Genomic DNA, 18,630 nt, shown 5'->3' with positions numbered 1-18,630 from the left:
TTGTTGCTGGGCGGGGATTCGAAAGCGCATTGCTTCCCTTTGTTTCCTAAACCTTACCTACACACTTTTTTAAAGTTGCAAACTAAACCTCTGTTACTTTTCATCTTATCCACAGTACTCCAAAAGCAACTTTGCTAAATTTACATTAATCTTTCAAGTGAGCTTTGATCTCTATACAGTTTAAAGTTTTTGAGCTAGGGTCGGTCATATAAAGTGCGTTTTATGGCAGATTTGCGTTTGCGAGTGTCTAAACACTTGGTCTGAAGGACTGGATTGCTGTCGAAGTTTTGGTTTATTTAGCCAATTTAATACAACCAATTATTTTTGACGTATTTTGCAGGATATAAAAGAAATTCCCAGTGATGTCAACAAAACAAACCGTCTTCGTCCGACCTGAACAAGAATTAAAGCAACTAGCCCGACGTCGTTCAAGATTTCCATCGTGGCCCCAAGAATAACTCGTCGGCTTGGATTGAACCATTTACCAAACCTCTCTTCAAAAGAATGTCTGGTTTTTTGGTATTCATTTTGATATTGGTTGTTGTAGACCCATTCCCCAGATGTATTCCCATTCTCCAGCAACATCAACCTGCAGAAGGAAAGGCTAGTTTGCATTTCCTGCACGCTTGAAGGTCACGGTGAAAATTACGTGTAAAACTGTCAATGCGGTGGTGTAGAGGTTGGGTGAGAAAGGTACGTGTTTCATCATTATCAAGCAGGTATAATAGCCACAAGGCTCAGCCATTTGATATTCATTTTGATATTTGTTGTTGTAGACCCATCCCCAGCAACGCCAACCTAAAGAAGAAAAGGCCAGTTTGCATTTTTTTCATGCTCGAAGGTCACGGAGATCATTACGTGAAACGTATCATGCGACGGCGGAGAGGTTGGGTGAGAAAGCTACGTGTTTCATCATTATCAAATAGGTACAATGCCCGCAAGGCTTAAGAGGTGAGGGTGATCAAAAAAATCGTATAAAAAGGAGAGAGAAAAGGCCAGAGACATCAGTCGAGTGAGCATCTCCGACACGGCAACAACTGCTGTGCCCTATCTGTCACCATCTGCCTTCTTCACCGTATTGCCTCGCATCCATGGGTAAATATTCTGTTTGTTTTTTTTTACATTGAGATTGGTATCAATCCTACTTGTTTCTTGATGTATGAATGTATTGAATATTGATGTTTTAATTTGTTTACTGTCTAGTTAATAAGGTGTCGTATGCTGTTGGGTGTTGTATCGTTGATGGCTGGGTCGACCACTGGTGTACCGATGTCTCCTGGGTATGGCGGATACCAAACCGCAACGCCGCCGCCTTACTACCCAAAAGCAACTTACGCAACGACCAGTTAAACTGCACCGAGATCTCCAAGTACTACACCCCTAAGGCACCGGAGTTTTGTACCACAACTTACGCTGCCCCGAGCCACTACACTGACGTCCTGAAGTATTACTCTGCCCCGAGTTACTACACCACCAAGGTGACGGAGCATGACTACGCATGCTGCCCCATCCTACTACACAGAGGCTTTCAAGTATTACTCTATTCTCAGCTACTTATTGCACTGATTTTCCTAAATACTATTCTGTTCCCAGGTGCTACACCGAGGCTCCCGCTGATTACTCCACCAAGACGGTCGAGTACTACACCGAAGCGGTAAACTACTACTCTGCCCCGATCTACACAACCACAACTGAGGCGGCCAAGGATGACGCAGTTCCGACTTGCTACACCGAAGCTACTCTTTTGTTCTACGTTGAACAGAAATACTACACTGATGCTCCAGTTCACTACACCACAACCTACGCTACACCGCAGCCCCCAAGCACTACATCGAAGAAGCCGCCTATTACACAACAACGTATGCTGCCTAGTTTACTACACCGAGGCTCCTAAGTACTACATCACTAAGGCACTGGAATTCTACACGTCTATGTATGCTGCCCCTTCCTACTACACCGAGGCGCCGCCTCTTCAACACTGAAGCTCTTAAGTACTACACTACAACCTACGCTGCCCCGAGCTACTACACCTACGTCCCGAAGTATTACTGTGCGTAAAATGAGTCGTCAGAAAAAAAAAAGAAGTCGGTCCCCGAACTGCAGTGCCCTATCTGTCACCAACTGCATTCCTCATCGTGTAATCCATTCGCAATTATGGGTAAATATTTTTATTTTTACATTGAGTTGTGTATCAATTCTGTGTTTTTTTTCTATTTGTTAATATGCCTGTTAATATGTAGTATTAATGTTTAAATTTATTTACTGTTTAGATATCTATGGCGTCATGCTCCTATTGTGTCTTGTTCGTTGATTGGTGGGTCGACCGCTGGTGTAGCGATGTATCCTTGGTAAGGCGGAAATCAAACCGCAACGCCGCTGCCTTCCTACACAACTTACACAACGACCAGTTCCTGCACCGAGGTCTTCAAGTACTACACCACTAAAGCACCGGAGTTTTATACCACAACTTACGCTGCCCCGAGCCACTACACTAAAGCCCTGAAGTATTACTCTGCCCTGAGTTACTACACCATCTAGGCGATGGAGTGCTACATGACTACGTATGCTGCCCATCCTACTACACCGAGGCTCCCAAGTATTATTCTGTTCTCAGCTACTTATTGCACCTATTTTCCTAAGTACTACTCTGTTCCCAGGTGCTACACCGAGGCTCCCGCTGATTACTCCACCGAAGCGGCAAAGTACTTCTCTGCCCTGATCTACACAACCACAACTGAGGCGGACAAGTATTACGCAGTCCCGAGTTGCTACCCAAAAGCAAAAGCTGCCCTTTCGTGCTACGTTGAACAGAAATACTACACTGATGGTCCAGTCTACTACACCACGACCTACGCTACACCTAGCTACAACACGGCAGCCCCCAAGTACTACACCGAAGAAGCCGCCTATTACATAACTACGTACGCTGCCTAGTTTACTACATCGAGGAATTTAAGTATTACCCTGCTCCAAACTACTACCAAACTGAGGTTCATATTTATTGCAATTCTCCCGATTATGTCACCACTACTCACGCTGCTCTGACCTTTACACCGAAGTTCTGAAGTATTTCTCTGGATTTGTTGAAAGATTGCTGGAATACAAAATTGATTGATAAATCACAAGTGCATGTCTCTATTTTCTCCTCAAGTACCTTTCCTGCTGCTGATTATTGCATGATGTGAGAAAATATTTCTGAGTGTTATGTAAACTTACAAATAATTGATCTTGCAAATACAACAATGAAAATTCAAACTCATGTTCTATATTTCAATAATATTAACTTTCCTTTTATGAATAATTATTTTCTATCATTAAAATTCAAGTCCAACAACCAATATTTTTTTGAAAAAAATCAAAGTCCACACACCTATTATTTCTGCTAAGTCCAGACTTTTGTTTTTGAAAAAAAATTTAAAAAAATTCCCCTTACACAAAGTTTTTAAAAAATTTTCGCGAAAAATTTTATTCGAATATTTTATTGCAACAAAATTTATTTTATTTGAATATTTTATTTCATACAAAATTTTTTTAAATAATATTTACATTTATTTTTCCTGTGGCCCCCAGGGGGGGGGGCCTGTCGCTTTCTCTACCGCGATAATAACATGATGCAAGTTATATGCAAGTTATTATTTGTTTGGCGCAGAAAGCTTGTTTAATCTAGCAGTTCTCGACTGTGTCAAACCTGATATTGATCAGGTTGCCTCAGTCGTATACTGCATGATTGAATGAAAACTCGAAAGACAACACATCAAACTTTTAAGTCAGCACACAGTTAACACAGAGAAATTTCATGGCATGGATAAAAACGACAACACAAAAATTTTCAAGTCAGGAACCCAGATGGAACAGCTCAGCTACAACAGCACAGCAACTTCTGGATTACACTGCAACCGCATGCTGCATACAAGGGTTCAATCTGTCTTCGTCACACCTTTCACCATTTGGCTGCAACAAGGTAACCAACAGCGTTGAAGAAGTGTTTGTTATACCTATTTAAGAAAAGAAAATTATTTTTGAGAAACACAACTGTGTACACATGCATACTCATTATAACAAAAGAATGCAAAGAGTAACAGAAGACTACGCAGCCCAACAGAATGACTTTGATATCTGATTCAATATTTCTATAGTAGCGGAGCAAATTGGTCTACTCTCTAGTCATGTTATTTAAAACTGTAATTTTGTAAGACATTTGATTAAAATAATTACTTTTTGCTGTTGCATGCGATGAGACGTACGTCTAAGGCAGGCAGCGAGACACACGAGGCACGCCATTTCGGAAATGTACAGGCACTTCCAAGTCTGAGTTGAATGATTTGGCAAATTGGTTACTATGAGCTAAATCACCTGTAAATTTTCACATCAACATTTTACATTCAATAAAAATAGGAAATTGACAATAAATACCTTTTAATTTTCATCGTGAGAAACGTCACAACCAACAACCCATTTCTGCTGCGTCTTGGAACAAAATGGCCGATAAGCGTCCCTGAAGACACTCGCGCTACCTGGTGGACATTATTTCAGTCACTTATTCACAGCCACCTATTGACAGCCATTACTCATTAGATAATTGTGTTGAGTGGTTGTCAAAAGTTTTCCTATTTTTCCATGAAAATTACCGATGAATTCATAAGTAAATTCAAGTTCGTTTCTGTGCAAATTGTTTGTGATGTGGTTTATTCCTTATGTGTGCTGGATTAAATTCAAAATTCCTCTATCTAACCTGTAGGAAGGAACTGGAAAGGAAACAGTAGCATACAAGTTGCCTACCATCACTAACACCAACTCTTTTATTAAAAATCTTCGTTCTGCTGAATGCATCATGCAGTTAATACAGGTAAAAACCAAAAATGTCTTAGTCACAATTTTTTAAAATACTTGTTTCCAGACTTAGTTAATATTCGTCTAATTATCAGCATTTTCTATTGATCTTGGTAGGTCACTACCCCAGTGTGGACATGTTTGTTTTTCAACAAATAATTCATTGACATACAAGTATTCTTCTTTCGGTTTTAAACTTTTATTTGATGTCATAGATTGTATTTTCTGTCATAGGGAAAACTATGAAAAATATCATATCATCTTGGCCAATCTTCAGGTTTATTGCAGCAGCTTAAGAGAAGAATATGAACAAATGCAGGGCAAATACCAACATGTGTTGTATTTTTCTGAATGTTAAACACAAGCAGTAGGTAGCCATTAACTTTAGTTTATCTGATTAATGTTGGAATATTTATTGACATATTTCCTTTAGATTCAACATGACTAACTGTTTGATGCCAAAGTTGGTTGGAACTCAACTCACTGTACGTACTCTAACACAGAAAACTGGTGCTGTTGCCTTTCAGCCACAGGCAGGAAAATCATTCTTTTCTTCAGAAAATTGTAAGTTTAATTTTTTGTCTTGACCCCCCCCCCCCCCCAACACTTTCTGTTAATATTATAGATTTTTATGTTGAAAGAGTTACAAAGTGTGAAAAGCTAACTAAAAACTTTGTGTATTTGTGTCATAGGGAAAGCTGCTGGAGTAATCTGGTGTTCATGCTCATTTGATTCATTTCGTGCCAGCTAGTGAAAGCCGAAAGGCATGTCAATTCAATTGAGTTGCTCCGTGCTGTCTCGAAGCAAGCAATCCAGCCGTTCATCGGTAATTTTCATGGAAAAATAGGAAAACTTTTGACAACCACTCAACACAATTATCTAATGAGTAATGGCTGTCAATAGGTGGCTGTGAATAAGTGACTGAAATAATGTCCACCAGGTAGCGCGAGTGTCTTCAGGGACGCTTATCGGCCATTTTGTTCCAAGACGCAGCAGAAATGGGTTGTTGGTTGTGACGTTTCTCACGATGAAAATTAAAAGGTATTTATTGTCAATTTCCTATTTTTATTGAATGTAAAATGTTGATGTGAAAATTTACAGGTGATTTAGCTCATAGTAACCAATTTGCCAAATCATTCAACTCAGACTTGGAAGTGCCTGTACATTTCCGAAATGGCGTGCCTCGTGTGTCTCGCTGCCTGCCTTAGACGTACGTCTCATCGCATGCAACAGCAAAAAGTAATTATTTTAATCAAATGTCTTACAAAATTACAGTTTTAAATAACATGACTAGAGAGTAGACCAATTTGCTCCGCTACTATAGAAATATTGAATCAGATATCAAAGTCATTCTGTTGGGCTGCGTAGTCTTCTGTTACTCTTTGCATTCTTTTGTTATAATGAGTATGCATGTGTACACAGTTGTGTTTCTCAAAAATAATTTTCTTTTCTTAAATAGGTATAACAAACACTTCTTCAACGCTGTTGGTTACCTTGTTGCAGCCAAATGGTGAAAGGTGTGACGAAGACAGATTGAACCCTTGTATGCAGCATGCGGTTGCAGTGTAATCCAGAAGTTGCTGTGCTGTTGTAGCTGAGCTGTTCCATCTGGGTTCCTGACTTGAAAATTTTTGTGTTGTCGTTTTTATCCATGCCATGAAATTTCTCTGTGTTAACTGTGTGCTGACTTAAAAGTTTGATGTGTTGTCTTTCGAGTTTTCATTCAATCATGCAGTATACGACTGAGGCAACCTGATCAATATCAGGTTTGACACAGTCGAGAACTGCTAGATTAAACAAGCTTTCTGCGCCAAACAAATAATAACTTGCATATAACTTGCATCATGTTATTATCGCGGTAGAGAAAGCGACAGGCCCCCCCCCTGGGGGCCACAGGAAAAATAAATGTAAATATTATTTAAAAAAATTTTGTATGAAATAAAATATTCAAATAAAATAAATTTTGTTGCAATAAAATATTCGAATAAAATTTTTCGCGAAAATTTTTTAAAAACTTTGTGTAAGGGGAATTTTTTTAAATTTTTTTTCAAAAACAAAAGTCTGGACTTAGCAGAAATAATAGGTGTGTGGACTTTGATTTTTTTCAAAAAAATATTGGTTGTTGGACTTGAATTTTAATGATAGAAAATAATTATTCATAAAAGGAAAGTTAATATTATTGAAATATAGAACATGAGTTTGAATTTTCATTGTTGTATTTGCAAGATCAATTATTTGTAAGTTTACATAACACTCAGAAATATTTTCTCACATCATGCAATAATCAGCAGCAGGAAAGGTACTTGAGGAGAAAATAGAGACATGCACTTGTGATTTATCAATCAATTTTGTATTCCAGCAATCTTTCAACAAATCCAGAGAAATACTTCAGAACTTCGGTGTAAAGGTCAGAGCAGCGTGAGTAGTGGTGACATAATCGGGAGAATTGCAATAAATATGAACCTCAGTTTGGTAGTAGTTTGGAGCAGGGTAATACTTAAATTCCTCGATGTAGTAAACTAGGCAGCGTACGTAGTTATGTAATAGGCGGCTTCTTCGGTGTAGTACTTGGGGGCTGCCGTGTTGTAGCTAGGTGTAGCGTAGGTCGTGGTGTAGTAGACTGGACCATCAGTGTAGTATTTCTGTTCAACGTAGCACGAAAGGGCAGCTTTTGCTTTTGGGTAGCAACTCGGGACTGCGTAATACTTGTCCGCCTCAGTTGTGGTTGTGTAGATCAGGGCAGAGAAGTACTTTGCCGCTTCGGTGGAGTAATCAGCGGGAGCCTCGGTGTAGCACCTGGGAACAGAGTAGTACTTAGGAAAATAGGTGCAATAAGTAGCTGAGAACAGAATAATACTTGGGAGCCTCGGTGTAGTAGGATGGGCAGCATACGTAGTCATGTAGCACTCCATCGCCTAGATGGTGTAGTAACTCAGGGCAGAGTAATACTTCAGGGCTTTAGTGTAGTGGCTCGGGGCAGCGTAAGTTGTGGTATAAAACTCCGGTGCTTTAGTGGTGTAGTACTTGAAGACCTCGGTGCAGGAACTGGTCGTTGTGTAAGTTGTGTAGGAAGGCAGCGGCGTTGCGGTTTGATTTCCGCCTTACCAAGGATACATCGCTACACCAGCGGTCGACCCACCAATCAACGAACAAGACACAATAGGAGCATGACGCCATAGATATCTAAACAGTAAATAAATTTAAACATTAATACTACATATTAACAGGCATATTAACAAATAGAAAAAAAACACAGAATTGATACACAACTCAATGTAAAAATAAAAATATTTACCCATAATTGCGAATGGATTACACGATGAGGAATGCAGTTGGTGACAGATAGGGCACTGCAGTTCGGGGACCGACTTCTTTTTTTTTTCTGACGACTCATTTTACGCACAGTAATACTTCGGGACGTAGGTGTAGTAGCTCGGGGCAGCGTAGGTTGTAGTGTAGTACTTAAGAGCTTCAGTGTTGAAGAGGCGGCGCCTCGGTGTAGTAGGAAGGGGCAGCATACATAGACGTGTAGAATTCCAGTGCCTTAGTGATGTAGTACTTAGGAGCCTCGGTGTAGTAAACTAGGCAGCATACGTTGTTGTGTAATAGGCGGCTTCTTCGATGTAGTGCTTGGGGGCTGCGGTGTAGCGTAGGTTGTGGTGTAGTGAACTGGAGCATCAGTGTAGTATTTCTGTTCAACGTAGAACAAAAGAGTAGCTTCGGTGTAGCAAGACGGAACTGCGTCATCCTTGGCCGCCTCAGTTGTGGTTGTGTAGATCGGGGCAGAGTAGTAGTTTACCGCTTCGGTGTAGTACTCGACCGTCTTGGTGGAGTAATCAGCGGGAGCCTCGGTGTAGCACCTGGGAACAGAATAGTATTTAGGAAAATCAGTGCAATAAGTAGCTGAGAATAGAGTAATACTTGAAAGCCTCTGTGTAGTAGGATGGGGCAGCATGCGTAGTCATGCTCCGTCACCTTGGTGGTGTAGTAACTCGGGGCAGAGTAATACTTCAGGACGTCAGTGTAGTGGCTCGGGGCAGCGTAAGTTGTGGTACAAAACTCCGGTGCCTTAGGGGTGTAGTACTTGGAGATCTCGGTGCAGTAACTGGTCGTTGCGTTAGTTGCTCTTGGATAGTAAGGCGGCGGCGTTGCGGTTTGGTATCCGCCATACCCAGGAGACATCGGTACACCAGTGGTCGACCCAGCCATCAACGATACAACACCCAACAGCATACGACACCTTATTAACTAGACAGTAAACAAATTAAAACATCAATATTCAATACATTCATACATCAAGAAACAAGTAGGATTGATACCAATCTCAATGTAAAAAAAAACAAACAGAATATTTACCCATGGATGCGAACTGGCAATACGGTGAAGAAGGCAGATGGTGACAGATAGGGCACAGCAGTTGTTGCCGTGTCGGAGATGCTCACTCGACTGATGTCTCTGGCCTTTTCTCTCTCCTTTTTATACGATTTTTTTGATCACCCTCACCTCTTAAGCCTTGCGGGCATTGTACCTATTTGATAATGATGAAACACGTAGCTTTCTCACCCAACCTCTCCGCCGTCGCATGATACGTTTCACGTAATGATCTCCGTGACCTTCGAGCATGAAAAAAATGCAAACTGGCCTTTTCTTCTTTAGGTTGGCGTTGCTGGGGATGGGTCTACAACAACAAATATCAAAATGAATATCAAATGGCTGAGCCTTGTGGCTATTATACCTGCTTGATAATGATGAAACACGTACCTTTCTCACCCAACCTCTACACCACCGCATTGACAGTTTTACACGTAATTTTCACCGTGACCTTCAAGCGTGCAGGAAATGCAAACTGGCCGGCACGTCTGAAGCTTGAACTCTAAAATGGTAATTGAAAAATGATAAATAAACACTGCATCAGTTTGAACATGTTGAAAATATATCAAATTTAATTTCAAACATTCTAAAGTAACGTAAGAGTGTACGACTCTTTAGCACACATACGTAGACTAAAATGTAAGCAATATACTAACCTACTTGATTTATCTTAAAAGTACATTATAACCAACTCAGATTTCCTGTTATTATCACATTTTTGTCTTGCAATATAGAAATAGACCCTCTAGAAGAAGCATCTCCATGACACGGCAGCGATCACGTGGAGAAAGGCAAAAGATCTTCGGTATGCTTTCACAAAATAAATCAAAGTAGATTAAAAAATGCGTGTATTAATCATAATAACAAGGAATAATTATAATAATACACAATCATTCTTAAGTAGTTAAGCTACAGACTTAAGACTCAAAAATCAAACCGTGGCTAAATGTGCACCGTAAAAACTCGACTGGAAAAAAAAACTTCACACACAGAAGCAAATGTAACATCCGACTGTAATACTCTGGGCTGGGCATCAGTGTGAAATTTGTGGTACGTATAGTGAAAGTTTACATGGAAATGTCTAGTAAATGTTGACTTACCTGAACTGATCTTTCCGATTGCAAATGGCAAAGAATCTGGTTGCGAAGTCAATACCCAGCTATGATGCAATACCTAAATGAGATCTTGACATGACAGCAGACAAGCTTCGTGGACACATTATGTAGATTGTAGAATACTAGAATCAACTAGAATACAGGGATGAAGTTTAAGTATCAACTATGGTGATTAGATTATGAAAGTTACAGATTCACCTACATATATTTTGTGGATATTAATTTGGTCAATAAAAAAAGTGAACAGCAGCAGGAAAGAACTTTTGGTATTTGTTGTTTGTTCAACACCTCTCCCAGTCCCATCTGTGACTGACTCACTGATGACAGATTTCGAATAGCCATCTATAGTTACGGCAAGACACAAGTTCAATTTAATCCACATTTTCATGATGACGACTCGAACTCGAACGACTTGAAAACCTGCGTACATTACCAATTTTTAGTTTTAAAAAGAAAACTATCCTCCATTAAGCTAATTAAAACGCCAGTCAAAACAAAAAGAATATGCCAAAGCATTGGCCTTATGGCCTAGGCCACGGAGATCAAGTCACATTAAATACATTCATTGTATTATTAGCATTTCAATGGACGTTCAGGCCCAACAGTTGGACGTTTACCACTAACAGTTGAACGGTTTAACACGCGCGCGTTGAGTCACTTTCACTTTTAACCATTCTATGAAAATGTAATTACAATCCACAACATTTGCTTACATAGTAATATATAATTAATAAGGCAGAATATTAAACATTTTATATATTTCCGTATTTGGATTACTTAACCCACCATTAAGATTTTGTACTTTGCAACTGCTTCACTGAAGCAACCTAAGTGTCAAAATGATTTAGAGTATTAGAGTATGAGACATAACTGATACTTCAATTCAAAATTATATAATATTTACCATTTCATCACATTTTTTATGCAACGAATGAATTTTATCAATTATACATTTCCTTTTTGCCCTAGCCACTTTCTGGTCTTCTTTGAAACTTAGTGCATCAAGGGATATCAAAATCTTCATTAATTCTTCTGCTAGACAGTTTATCTTTTTTTCAACTTTTGGTAGATTGTCAAACAATTCCTTAGGAGCAAACCCCTAAAACACAAAAAAAAAAAACTTTTATAACCAACAAATTATAATAACAGAATTAATGAACTTTTAGTCTTTTACCCTTTCCATTTCAAGGATGTCTTTTTCAATGCTACTAACTTGATTTGTGACTGAATCACAAGAAATCTCCCATTTCTTCATCAATTTGTAATTTTCATCCTCTTCATCTGGTTTCTTACCAAGCACTAGCACTTTGGCAGGGGATTTTAACCCTAGATTATGCAGGTCTTTTTGCATGTCTTCAGCGTGATTATTTAGAGCTCGTCCGTTGTAAATAACTCTTTGACAGTTAACAGGTATATCCGTTTCTTTTTCGATTTCAGCACACAATTCGCCAACGGTAGTTTGAAAGGTAACTTGTAGTTCAAATTTTTTACTTCCTGAAAGAACAAGCAGTTACGTTAGATTTAGTACAATTGTTTCCTTATCTAATTTAAAGAAAAGATAACCATTTTTTCCTAGAACGATCAACACATTCCCGTTGCTCATTTTGAAACTTGAAAACGCTGGTAGGTCTGAGCACTAAAATGACATTAGCACTTAGCAGACAGCAGCAGACGACAACACCTTCGTTTCGTTCGGAAAAAAACAATTGAGGAGCGTCATCTTTTTTTGTTGTTTTTCTACTTGTCGACCGTTGCGTTGACGTTCGTGCATTCTTGGTGGCTTGAAGCTGTGCTGAATTCAAAAGTTATGAATTAAGACCAACCATAGAATGAAAAGAAGCTTCCTTTTGATCATCCAGCAACTTTAATCAATTTAAAATGTATAGCTTACGAAATTTTTCACAGAAAGAAAGAGAACTGATGGAATTTGCCGAGTTAGCTGGGATTATTATGAATCCTCGAATATTAAGGTAATCGTTCTTGCTAAACGCTATTAGTCCTATAAACGTTTATCATGTTTCATGTTTCACTTCATAAAACCATTGATAATTTTATAGAAGCATCATTGAACTTCTTCAAGCAAACACGTCCCCAGCATCCATTATTCAAATGTTAAGCGAGTTATCCATCTTTCGAGTACAAGAGAAGACTAGAAGACAAAAAATGCTCAAACATTTGAGTGAAAAATAATGCTGTAGAGATGATTTTGTTTCTCTTCAAATATATTTTTAATTCCCTTTGCATTAGAAAATGCTACAGTAAAGTAGTTTGAGGGGGAAGAATTTCAGCCAATTCTGTGTTCTTGAATTTTTTTTTTCCAGGATATTGGGCAATGAAGAGGGAAATTATTTTAAAACAAAAAAAAATCTTTTAAAAAAATTCTCAATAAATAATTCCTCAGTAGGGTAGTTGACTTTTTCCAGAGGAAAAATCTTAATTGATTCCAATGTTGAATTGGGCTTAGAAGAATTCCAATCCAACCAATGTTAACTTGATAGTTTTTTTCAAAAAAAAAAAGGGTTTTGATATCTCAAAAAAAAGGGCAGCTGGAAAAAAAATATAAAAAACAATAAGAGCTGCACAGATTGAAATTATTCAAAAATTTTAGGAGCAAGAAAGAAAATATGGGAAAAATATGAAGAAAATTATTCGTTTCTGTCAGTTACGGATTAGACGGGCTATTGAAACTTTTGTCACCTATTTCATACGGCCAAAAAAAATAAGAGGCGCTTTACAAAAACAGATGGCAATGGTTCCAAATAAATCCACTGCAAAAAATTTTGTTCACTCAGTTTCACCAGTTGCCTAGGTCGTCTGTCGGTTCATGAACAGGAGGAAGTGATCTTTCCCCCTTTTCACTTCTGCTAGAGAACAAAATCGATGGAGGGGAGGATGAATTTAATTCTTATAGGTAGACTTTTGATAGGGTTTGAAATTTTTTGTGTTTCATATCTGTTTTGTTTTGTTAATCTGTATGTGGACAACTTATTGATTATGAGGAACCAATTGTTGCATATGGGAAGGCTGCCCACCTGTTCCTTCAAACAAATTATCAATCAATCGACCGACCAGCCGTACTTGACTTGATAAGTGAATTCAAAAAATTTCCTAATTATTTTGTTGCTAAAAGCAAAATCAGCCCAAGCGTTGAAGTGCTTGATTACCGGGGGCTTGCTGAATGTAATGAATTTGAGGTATGGGCATGCCCATTGCGGCCGACGAGCCAAGCGGAAGGAGCTGCACGCCTTGTGGACCTCCCGGACCTCCAGATGGCCCGGAAACGCCCGGTGGCAGCTGGCTGTGACCTGGGGGTAATAACACCATGGGATAGGGGGCATGGTGGCTATGAAGGGGACCTTGTGAGTGTCCGTGATGTCCTCCTGAAAAAAAAAAAAAAAAATTAAGCAATCGTTAGACTCAATATTGAAGCTTCCTTCTTCTTTTGCGGATGAAGTAATTGGATCCTAGGTGACATACCGGCTGTTTGATAAATCAATTGAGGAGGATTTCCGGCTTGAGTCTGAGCCATCGAGTGCTGTTGAGCTGGCGAAGGAGTTGAGTTAGGATGGTGGTGCTGTTGCTGTTGGGTAGGAGCCATTTGACCTTGGTTGTTAACTCCTTGGCCATGTCCGGGCGACATGTGTGACGTCATGTAAATCGGACTGTGCCCCGTAGTCATTGTGTCACCATATGATGAATTTGAAATCATGCCTTGCATCTGCGGTCCTACAAAGCGCATCGCGTACAACTATTCAAAAATAAAGTATAGAAGTCACGACCCGTGAATAATGTTTCCGCGGGACAATTAAACCCTTTCAAACTTGAGACCAATACTGATAAATATGAAAGCTCAAGAAGAAAAGAAAGGTCCACTCTACCTGTGGATAAGGCTGGGGTGTCCCTTGCATCATAGCGCCTTGCGGCGGATTATAAAAGATCTGTGGTCCACCCATCGGAGCAGGCGCCATCAATGGCTGACCAGTTGCGGCGGCTACATGCATCGACGACGCTAAATCAGGTCGGTGGTTCACAGGCATGGGCGATGCTATAACAAAAACAATATATTAAATGATTTAAAACTAACTGAAAAATATAAATTTGTATAAATAAATGCTGAGAAAAAAAAACTGTTGCTCACGTTTGCGGAACCGTGTTCCACCTGGATTGTGGGCTGTATAGTGTGGTTGATTACCACCTTGGTTGGGTCCCTGGTTTTGTACTCCGCCCGGATTCGTCTGAACGTAGTGAACGACGGGCATTAGCGGAAGACCTTGCGCCGGGCTACCCGAACCACCCAAACCACCTCCCATAGAAGGTCCTAGTTGGCCCATGGGACCAGGTATCAACATTTGCCCACCTTGTTGAGTCTGTGGAGTATGAGACCGAGGAGGAGTCTGCGTTGATGGAGTAGGGTTAATAGAAAATTGAATGCATAATCGAGAAGATAACAGAAAAACTTACTGGAACGAAAACCCGCGCGTTTGGATTAAGCACAAATTCTTTCGCATTCGGGTTGAGGCTTGATTTCTTCAGCGTGTCTGACACCTTTTCTACGGACTCGCCTGCTTTTTCTTCCACAGGAGTAGCTTCACGAGGAGCGCCAACACTGGGACCAGGAGGAGTGACCAGAGTAGGTGTCGTGTTGACCTGCACAGGGCTGACGACCGGGGAACGAGATGGCTGCGCCGGGACAGGCTGAGCAGAAGGCGTAGCTGAAGGGGCGGTTGGGGCGGCAGGAGTCAAGGCAGGAGCGGCGCCAGGGGCTGGAGAAACTATGGGCGCAATCGGAGCTGGAGGAGGAGGTGTACTTGTTTTATTGGGCGCCGGAGCTGGGTTTCCTGCAGTAGGAGAAGGAGTTGCTTTCTTCTCATCCCCAGCGGCGTTTTCAGCCAGGCGAAAATCTTGACTAAACTTCTTCAGATCCGAGTTTTGATCGTCTCTGGTTTTGCCTGGTTTTAGATAGAAACTTTTAGAGTTTTGTTTCACTTCGGAATGCACAAGATTGTGCTTACCAGCATAGTTCTTCCGCTGTTCCTTCGGACCATGATCGCGTTGTGGCAACGAGGAAATAGGGGCGTGTGAATGAGATGGAGCGTGACCGCTTTTCGAATCGTAAGCCGAATCGCGGTTGACTTTGCGCTCATCGCCGTTCGCAACGCGAGAATCTGATTGTTGAGCAGAATTTTTATTGTTATTATAACCACCAGGCGGTCCTTGGGAACGACCATAGTAGGGACCGGAAGACGAGCCCCGCCCTTGCGAAGATCCTTGGAATGGCTGATGCTGTGGCCCGCCTTGGTGATAACTTCCACCTCCGTGGTGTACTGGACCCGAGTTGTTCGGGTGCGACTGCGAAGTGTGACCAACACCCCTACCGTCACCATCGTAGTTGTTGCCACCGTGGTAAGATCCACCTCCACCACCACCTCCTCCGCCTACCGACTGATGTCTCGGAGCTAGGTTGGGGTGAGCGTGTCCTCCGTGAGCACCGTGGGGAGGGGGCGTCGAGCGCATCATCTTGCCCATGTTTTGGTTGATGGCGCTTTTAATAGGCCGCTTATTTGGATGAACATATTTGGCTGCATGAAAAAAAAAATCGAAACTTTAATAAGGCAGTTCGTTTGCATGAAAGACAGAATTTGTTTACGTACAGCTGTGGGCACTACCTCCGCCGGCATTAGCAGAAGTTGTGCTACCTCCTCCGCTGCCACCCATTGTGCTCCCGCCTCGGTCAGACGAACGATTACTAAAGTCTCGGAAGTCTCGGGGCTCACGGCGTTCACGAGACTCATGGCTAGGTCTTACCACGGCCGAAAACTTTTCTTCTTCGTCACTGGCGTTTTCAAGGTCCGCATGCGCTTTAGAGACAGCGTTTCCTTCGATACTATTAGCCAGGATAGATGCTTGAGCTTCTCTTTCCCTAAAAAAAATATTAGCTTAATTAACGATTACACGATTGTCGAGGATAAAAATCCAATTTTACTTGAATTCGGCAGAGTCCCTCCTTTCTAGTTTACACGTATACTGTGACAAATCCTCCACAAAACTAGTTTGAACTCCATATACTTTTTCATTTCTGGCAAACATTTCATTAGGATCCCATCCATTCTAAATTTTAAAAAAGAAACAGTAAATTTTATGCGTACAAAACAATAATAATTGCTTTAAATTACCGCATTATCCAGTGAAATGTTACAATCATCACCATCACCCTCCCAGGGTTCAAGCTCTTTTTCTCCACTGAGCCCATTAAAACGGCTTATGGAAGTATCAGTGGCAAAATCTGAAATAAGAATTTCAAACATTAGTGATGTGCGCATGAATTATGCAAAAGCAGTCATTATTTGAAGCAGTGTACCTTTAGTGGCATAGTCCAGTTCTACATCTTTGGAGCTCATCATCACAATCATTTGGGAACCAAAGACAACCTCCCTAGAAACTGATTTAACATCAATTTTATCAGGTTGGCTGGGGTCAACTGTATGAACCAGTTCTAAAACAACTTCTAACTGAGGAGAAAACGTGCTAAAAATTCCTTCAAATATTTTCCCATTCGAAAGTTGGATCTGAAACACAAAACAAGTTGAACCTAAAATTGTGGACTACAAGGTCATACAATTTACCATACCTGAACTGTATTCCCCATGAGGGAAGTAATTGTTTCACAAAATCTTAAATTCTGGTAAATGCCTTCATATGGGATATCTTTGTCCGATTTGTTTCTAGAAGGTGGTGTGTTGCGATTTGTTACAGCAACATTGCAGTTCCCCGATGTATTTTGAGGGGTGGAGGGTTTGCCCATCTTTGCTTTAGACTTATTCATTGTGTTTGCCCTCCAGAATTTCTACTTCCGATGAAAAGTAGACTCTTGAATACTCATACAATTAACAAAACCCCAATAACAGCCTGTAAGAAAAGACGGGTTCAACTCAAAACTTGTGTGGTGATTGATTACAGTAACTGATCATTACCTTGAAAATGTACAATTCCCTGGTTTCTAAAGAAATCGTTGACGGTCGAGTTCTGGGCTCACTCGGGGTAGAAAAGGAAACGAGAGTCTGCGATCTCGTGAGCCGGACGAGTAATTTGTGTGGGGCCGGTTTTTCACGCACGACGTTACCCTTTTGTCGTTCAAATCTGCGTGTAGAAAAGCGAGGCTTAATGTTCAACTTGCGGCCGATGAGTTCCGTAGGGGGTAGTGTTTGCTTTCTTTCCGTCACAGGAACGGGTAGAAATTTTAATTCGCCAAAGAAAACGTTCTTAGACCTGAGGACGTGAAAAATCCACCACCATCAAGAAGTCATTCTGTGTCTTGCCTATGTTCAGTGAATCTAATACATATGGCCACCACTGGGGAACCAAAAAGTGAGGTACCTCTGAATCTCAAGAGTTGGTATCCAAATCCGATTGGAGACTAGTTTTCTCAGCGGGCTAAAACTCTTTTCCAGTCACAAAATTCGAAATGATTCAATGCCCGTCGTTTCTCGCAGATGAATCGATGAAGATAATGTGGAATTGATGAAGGATCTATTTTAAGCGCGTAGCAAATGAGACGTTGCGAGGGTTTTCTCAACAAACTTGTACAATCGTCTCATAGGTGGCTTTTTAGTCAACTTTCCTAGGTCATCTAGCGGTAAAGATCTAAAGCTAATAAACGGGCATTGTGAAATATTGCTAAATTTCAAATTTTTTGTTTATTTTATACAAAATAACAAAAATAAACAACTCTACAACCAGCATTAATTATCACATAAAGCAAGACCAAACGAAACACAACAAGATCTAGTTGTAGGGAATGACAGGCCTATTTGTCCACTGTCCAACTACTTTCTGTATTATGGAATTTGGAACAAGGAAAGAAGTTAATTCAAAGGTATCTCAAAGATTGGAATTAAATTTAATTATTTAAAAAATTAGTAAAATTTTAATCACATAGTGCAAGCACAGCAGAGGTATACATACCAATAAAAATTGTCCATGGTTGTTGTCTTCCTTTGTGGTCATGATTCACATTCAGCACGACACATAAAATCCTTTAGTACCTGCAATAGAGAAAAGAAGTCCTACTCTTGCCTTGTAATGCAAATAAAAAACTGAGCAGTTCATCAATGAGCCAAACGAAAAACCAGAGATCATCGAACCATAGGTTGTGTTTTTGAAAACAAAAGAAGACGACGAGAACAGTGCTGCTAAACAACATCTCCACGATAAGTCGATAACCCGATGTTGCCTCGACATAACGATTAAACTTATTATGCTTTGTTGAAATTCATTTACAATAAATTATCTAAAGCTTTAGATATATTTTTAAGTA

At 40.3% G+C, this 18,630-nt stretch overlaps 2 protein-coding genes and 7 long non-coding RNA genes across 16 annotated transcripts; 5 read left to right on the top strand and 4 right to left on the bottom strand.

The window, feature by feature from the left end:
* Nucleotides 1–1,593: 1,593 nt before the first annotated feature.
* LOC124194433 lies at nucleotides 1,594–3,119 on the top strand. Its single transcript, XR_006874793.1, has 3 exons — nucleotides 1,594–2,158; nucleotides 2,271–2,596; nucleotides 2,658–3,119. It is a non-coding gene; the product is annotated as an uncharacterized LOC124194433 (long non-coding RNA).
* A 551-nt stretch (nucleotides 3,120–3,670) lies between these two features.
* LOC124194431 lies at nucleotides 3,671–4,548 on the bottom strand. Its single transcript, XR_006874790.1, has 3 exons — nucleotides 4,414–4,548; nucleotides 4,216–4,353; nucleotides 3,671–3,995 (listed from the first exon to the last, which is right to left on the bottom strand). It is a non-coding gene; the product is annotated as an uncharacterized LOC124194431 (long non-coding RNA).
* Nucleotides 4,549–4,556: 8 nt separating this feature from the next.
* On the top strand, nucleotides 4,557–5,643 carry LOC124194432. Of its 2 annotated transcripts, none has more exons than XR_006874792.1 (6): nucleotides 4,557–4,642; nucleotides 4,739–4,846; nucleotides 4,948–5,004; nucleotides 5,065–5,197; nucleotides 5,264–5,394; nucleotides 5,523–5,643. It is a non-coding gene; the product is annotated as an uncharacterized LOC124194432 (long non-coding RNA). The 2 variants fall into 2 exon arrangements; XR_006874791.1 differs by having other exon boundaries at nucleotides 5,065–5,201.
* Nucleotides 5,644–5,723: 80 nt separating this feature from the next.
* LOC124194430 lies at nucleotides 5,724–6,352 on the top strand. Its single transcript, XR_006874789.1, has 3 exons — nucleotides 5,724–5,871; nucleotides 5,932–6,069; nucleotides 6,290–6,352. It is a non-coding gene; the product is annotated as an uncharacterized LOC124194430 (long non-coding RNA).
* An 812-nt stretch (nucleotides 6,353–7,164) lies between these two features.
* LOC124194429 lies at nucleotides 7,165–8,690 on the bottom strand. The gene is made up of 3 exons (XR_006874788.1): nucleotides 8,126–8,690; nucleotides 7,688–8,013; nucleotides 7,165–7,626 (listed from the first exon to the last, which is right to left on the bottom strand). It is a non-coding gene; the product is annotated as an uncharacterized LOC124194429 (long non-coding RNA).
* Nucleotides 8,691–9,608: 918 nt separating this feature from the next.
* On the top strand, nucleotides 9,609–10,422 carry LOC124194428. The gene is made up of 3 exons (XR_006874787.1): nucleotides 9,609–9,711; nucleotides 9,936–10,251; nucleotides 10,335–10,422. It is a non-coding gene; the product is annotated as an uncharacterized LOC124194428 (long non-coding RNA).
* A 441-nt stretch (nucleotides 10,423–10,863) lies between these two features.
* On the bottom strand, nucleotides 10,864–12,009 carry LOC124194426. The gene is made up of 4 exons (XM_046588611.1): nucleotides 11,880–12,009; nucleotides 11,491–11,810; nucleotides 11,221–11,415; nucleotides 10,864–11,143 (listed from the first exon to the last, which is right to left on the bottom strand). Exons 1-4 carry the CDS (start codon nucleotides 11,917–11,919, stop codon nucleotides 11,105–11,107), a joined length of 594 nt encoding a protein of 197 aa, XP_046444567.1. The 5' UTR covers nucleotides 11,920–12,009; the 3' UTR covers nucleotides 10,864–11,104.
* A 134-nt stretch (nucleotides 12,010–12,143) lies between these two features.
* Nucleotides 12,144–12,557, top strand: LOC124194427. The gene is made up of 2 exons (XR_006874786.1): nucleotides 12,144–12,286; nucleotides 12,374–12,557. It is a non-coding gene; the product is annotated as an uncharacterized LOC124194427 (long non-coding RNA).
* LOC124194422 (ataxin-2-like protein) lies at nucleotides 12,521–18,487 on the bottom strand. 7 transcript variants are annotated; one of them, XM_046588602.1, is made up of 14 exons: nucleotides 18,279–18,487; nucleotides 17,691–17,963; nucleotides 17,288–17,582; nucleotides 16,945–17,222; nucleotides 16,675–16,882; nucleotides 16,490–16,599; nucleotides 16,300–16,424; nucleotides 15,968–16,236; nucleotides 15,329–15,895; nucleotides 14,778–15,265; nucleotides 14,455–14,710; nucleotides 14,195–14,361; nucleotides 13,794–14,064; nucleotides 12,521–13,696 (listed from the first exon to the last, which is right to left on the bottom strand). In XM_046588602.1, exons 4-14 carry the CDS (start codon nucleotides 17,137–17,139, stop codon nucleotides 13,452–13,454), a joined length of 2,901 nt encoding a protein of 966 aa, XP_046444558.1. In that variant the 5' UTR covers nucleotides 17,140–17,222; nucleotides 17,288–17,582; nucleotides 17,691–17,963; nucleotides 18,279–18,487; the 3' UTR covers nucleotides 12,521–13,451. The 7 variants fall into 7 exon arrangements, with proteins under 7 accessions (XP_046444558.1, XP_046444559.1, XP_046444562.1 ...); XM_046588603.1 differs by having other exon boundaries at nucleotides 17,691–17,943; XM_046588606.1 differs by lacking the exon at nucleotides 18,279–18,487 and adding an exon at nucleotides 17,583–17,632 and having other exon boundaries at nucleotides 17,288–17,453; nucleotides 17,691–17,902.
* Between the last annotated feature and the right edge of the window lie 143 nt (nucleotides 18,488–18,630).

This window comes from Daphnia pulex, chromosome 5 (genome assembly GCF_021134715.1).
Source record: "Daphnia pulex isolate KAP4 chromosome 5, ASM2113471v1".
Classification (NCBI taxonomy): domain Eukaryota; kingdom Metazoa; phylum Arthropoda; class Branchiopoda; order Diplostraca; family Daphniidae; genus Daphnia; species Daphnia pulex.
Note: the sequence above shows the minus strand (reverse complement) of the source record. Positions and strands in the feature narration are given on the sequence as shown.

Excerpts from the sequence above, each read along its gene's own strand:
- LOC124194426 (XM_046588611.1), bottom strand. The coding sequence starts at position 11,919 with ATGAGCAACGGGAATGTGTTGATCGTTCTAGGAAAAAATG. Across the intron at positions 11,811-11,879 it reads GATCGTTCTAGGAAAAAATG|GAAGTAAAAAATTTGAACTA; the intron begins GTTATCTTTTCT and ends TTGTTCTTTCAG. Across the intron at positions 11,144-11,220 it reads ATAAAAAATGTGATGAAATG|GTTGCTTCAGTGAAGCAGTT; the intron begins GTAAATATTATA and ends TTTGACACTTAG.
- LOC124194422 (XM_046588600.1), bottom strand. The coding sequence starts at position 17,139 with ATGAATAAGTCTAAAGCAAAGATGGGCAAACCCTCCACCCCTCAAAAT. Across the intron at positions 16,883-16,944 it reads TCATGGGGAATACAGTTCAG|ATCCAACTTTCGAATGGGAA; the intron begins GTATGGTAAATT and ends TTTGTGTTTCAG. Across the intron at positions 14,065-14,194 it reads CACCCCAGCCTTATCCACAG|TTGTACGCGATGCGCTTTGT; the intron begins GTAGAGTGGACC and ends ATTTTTGAATAG.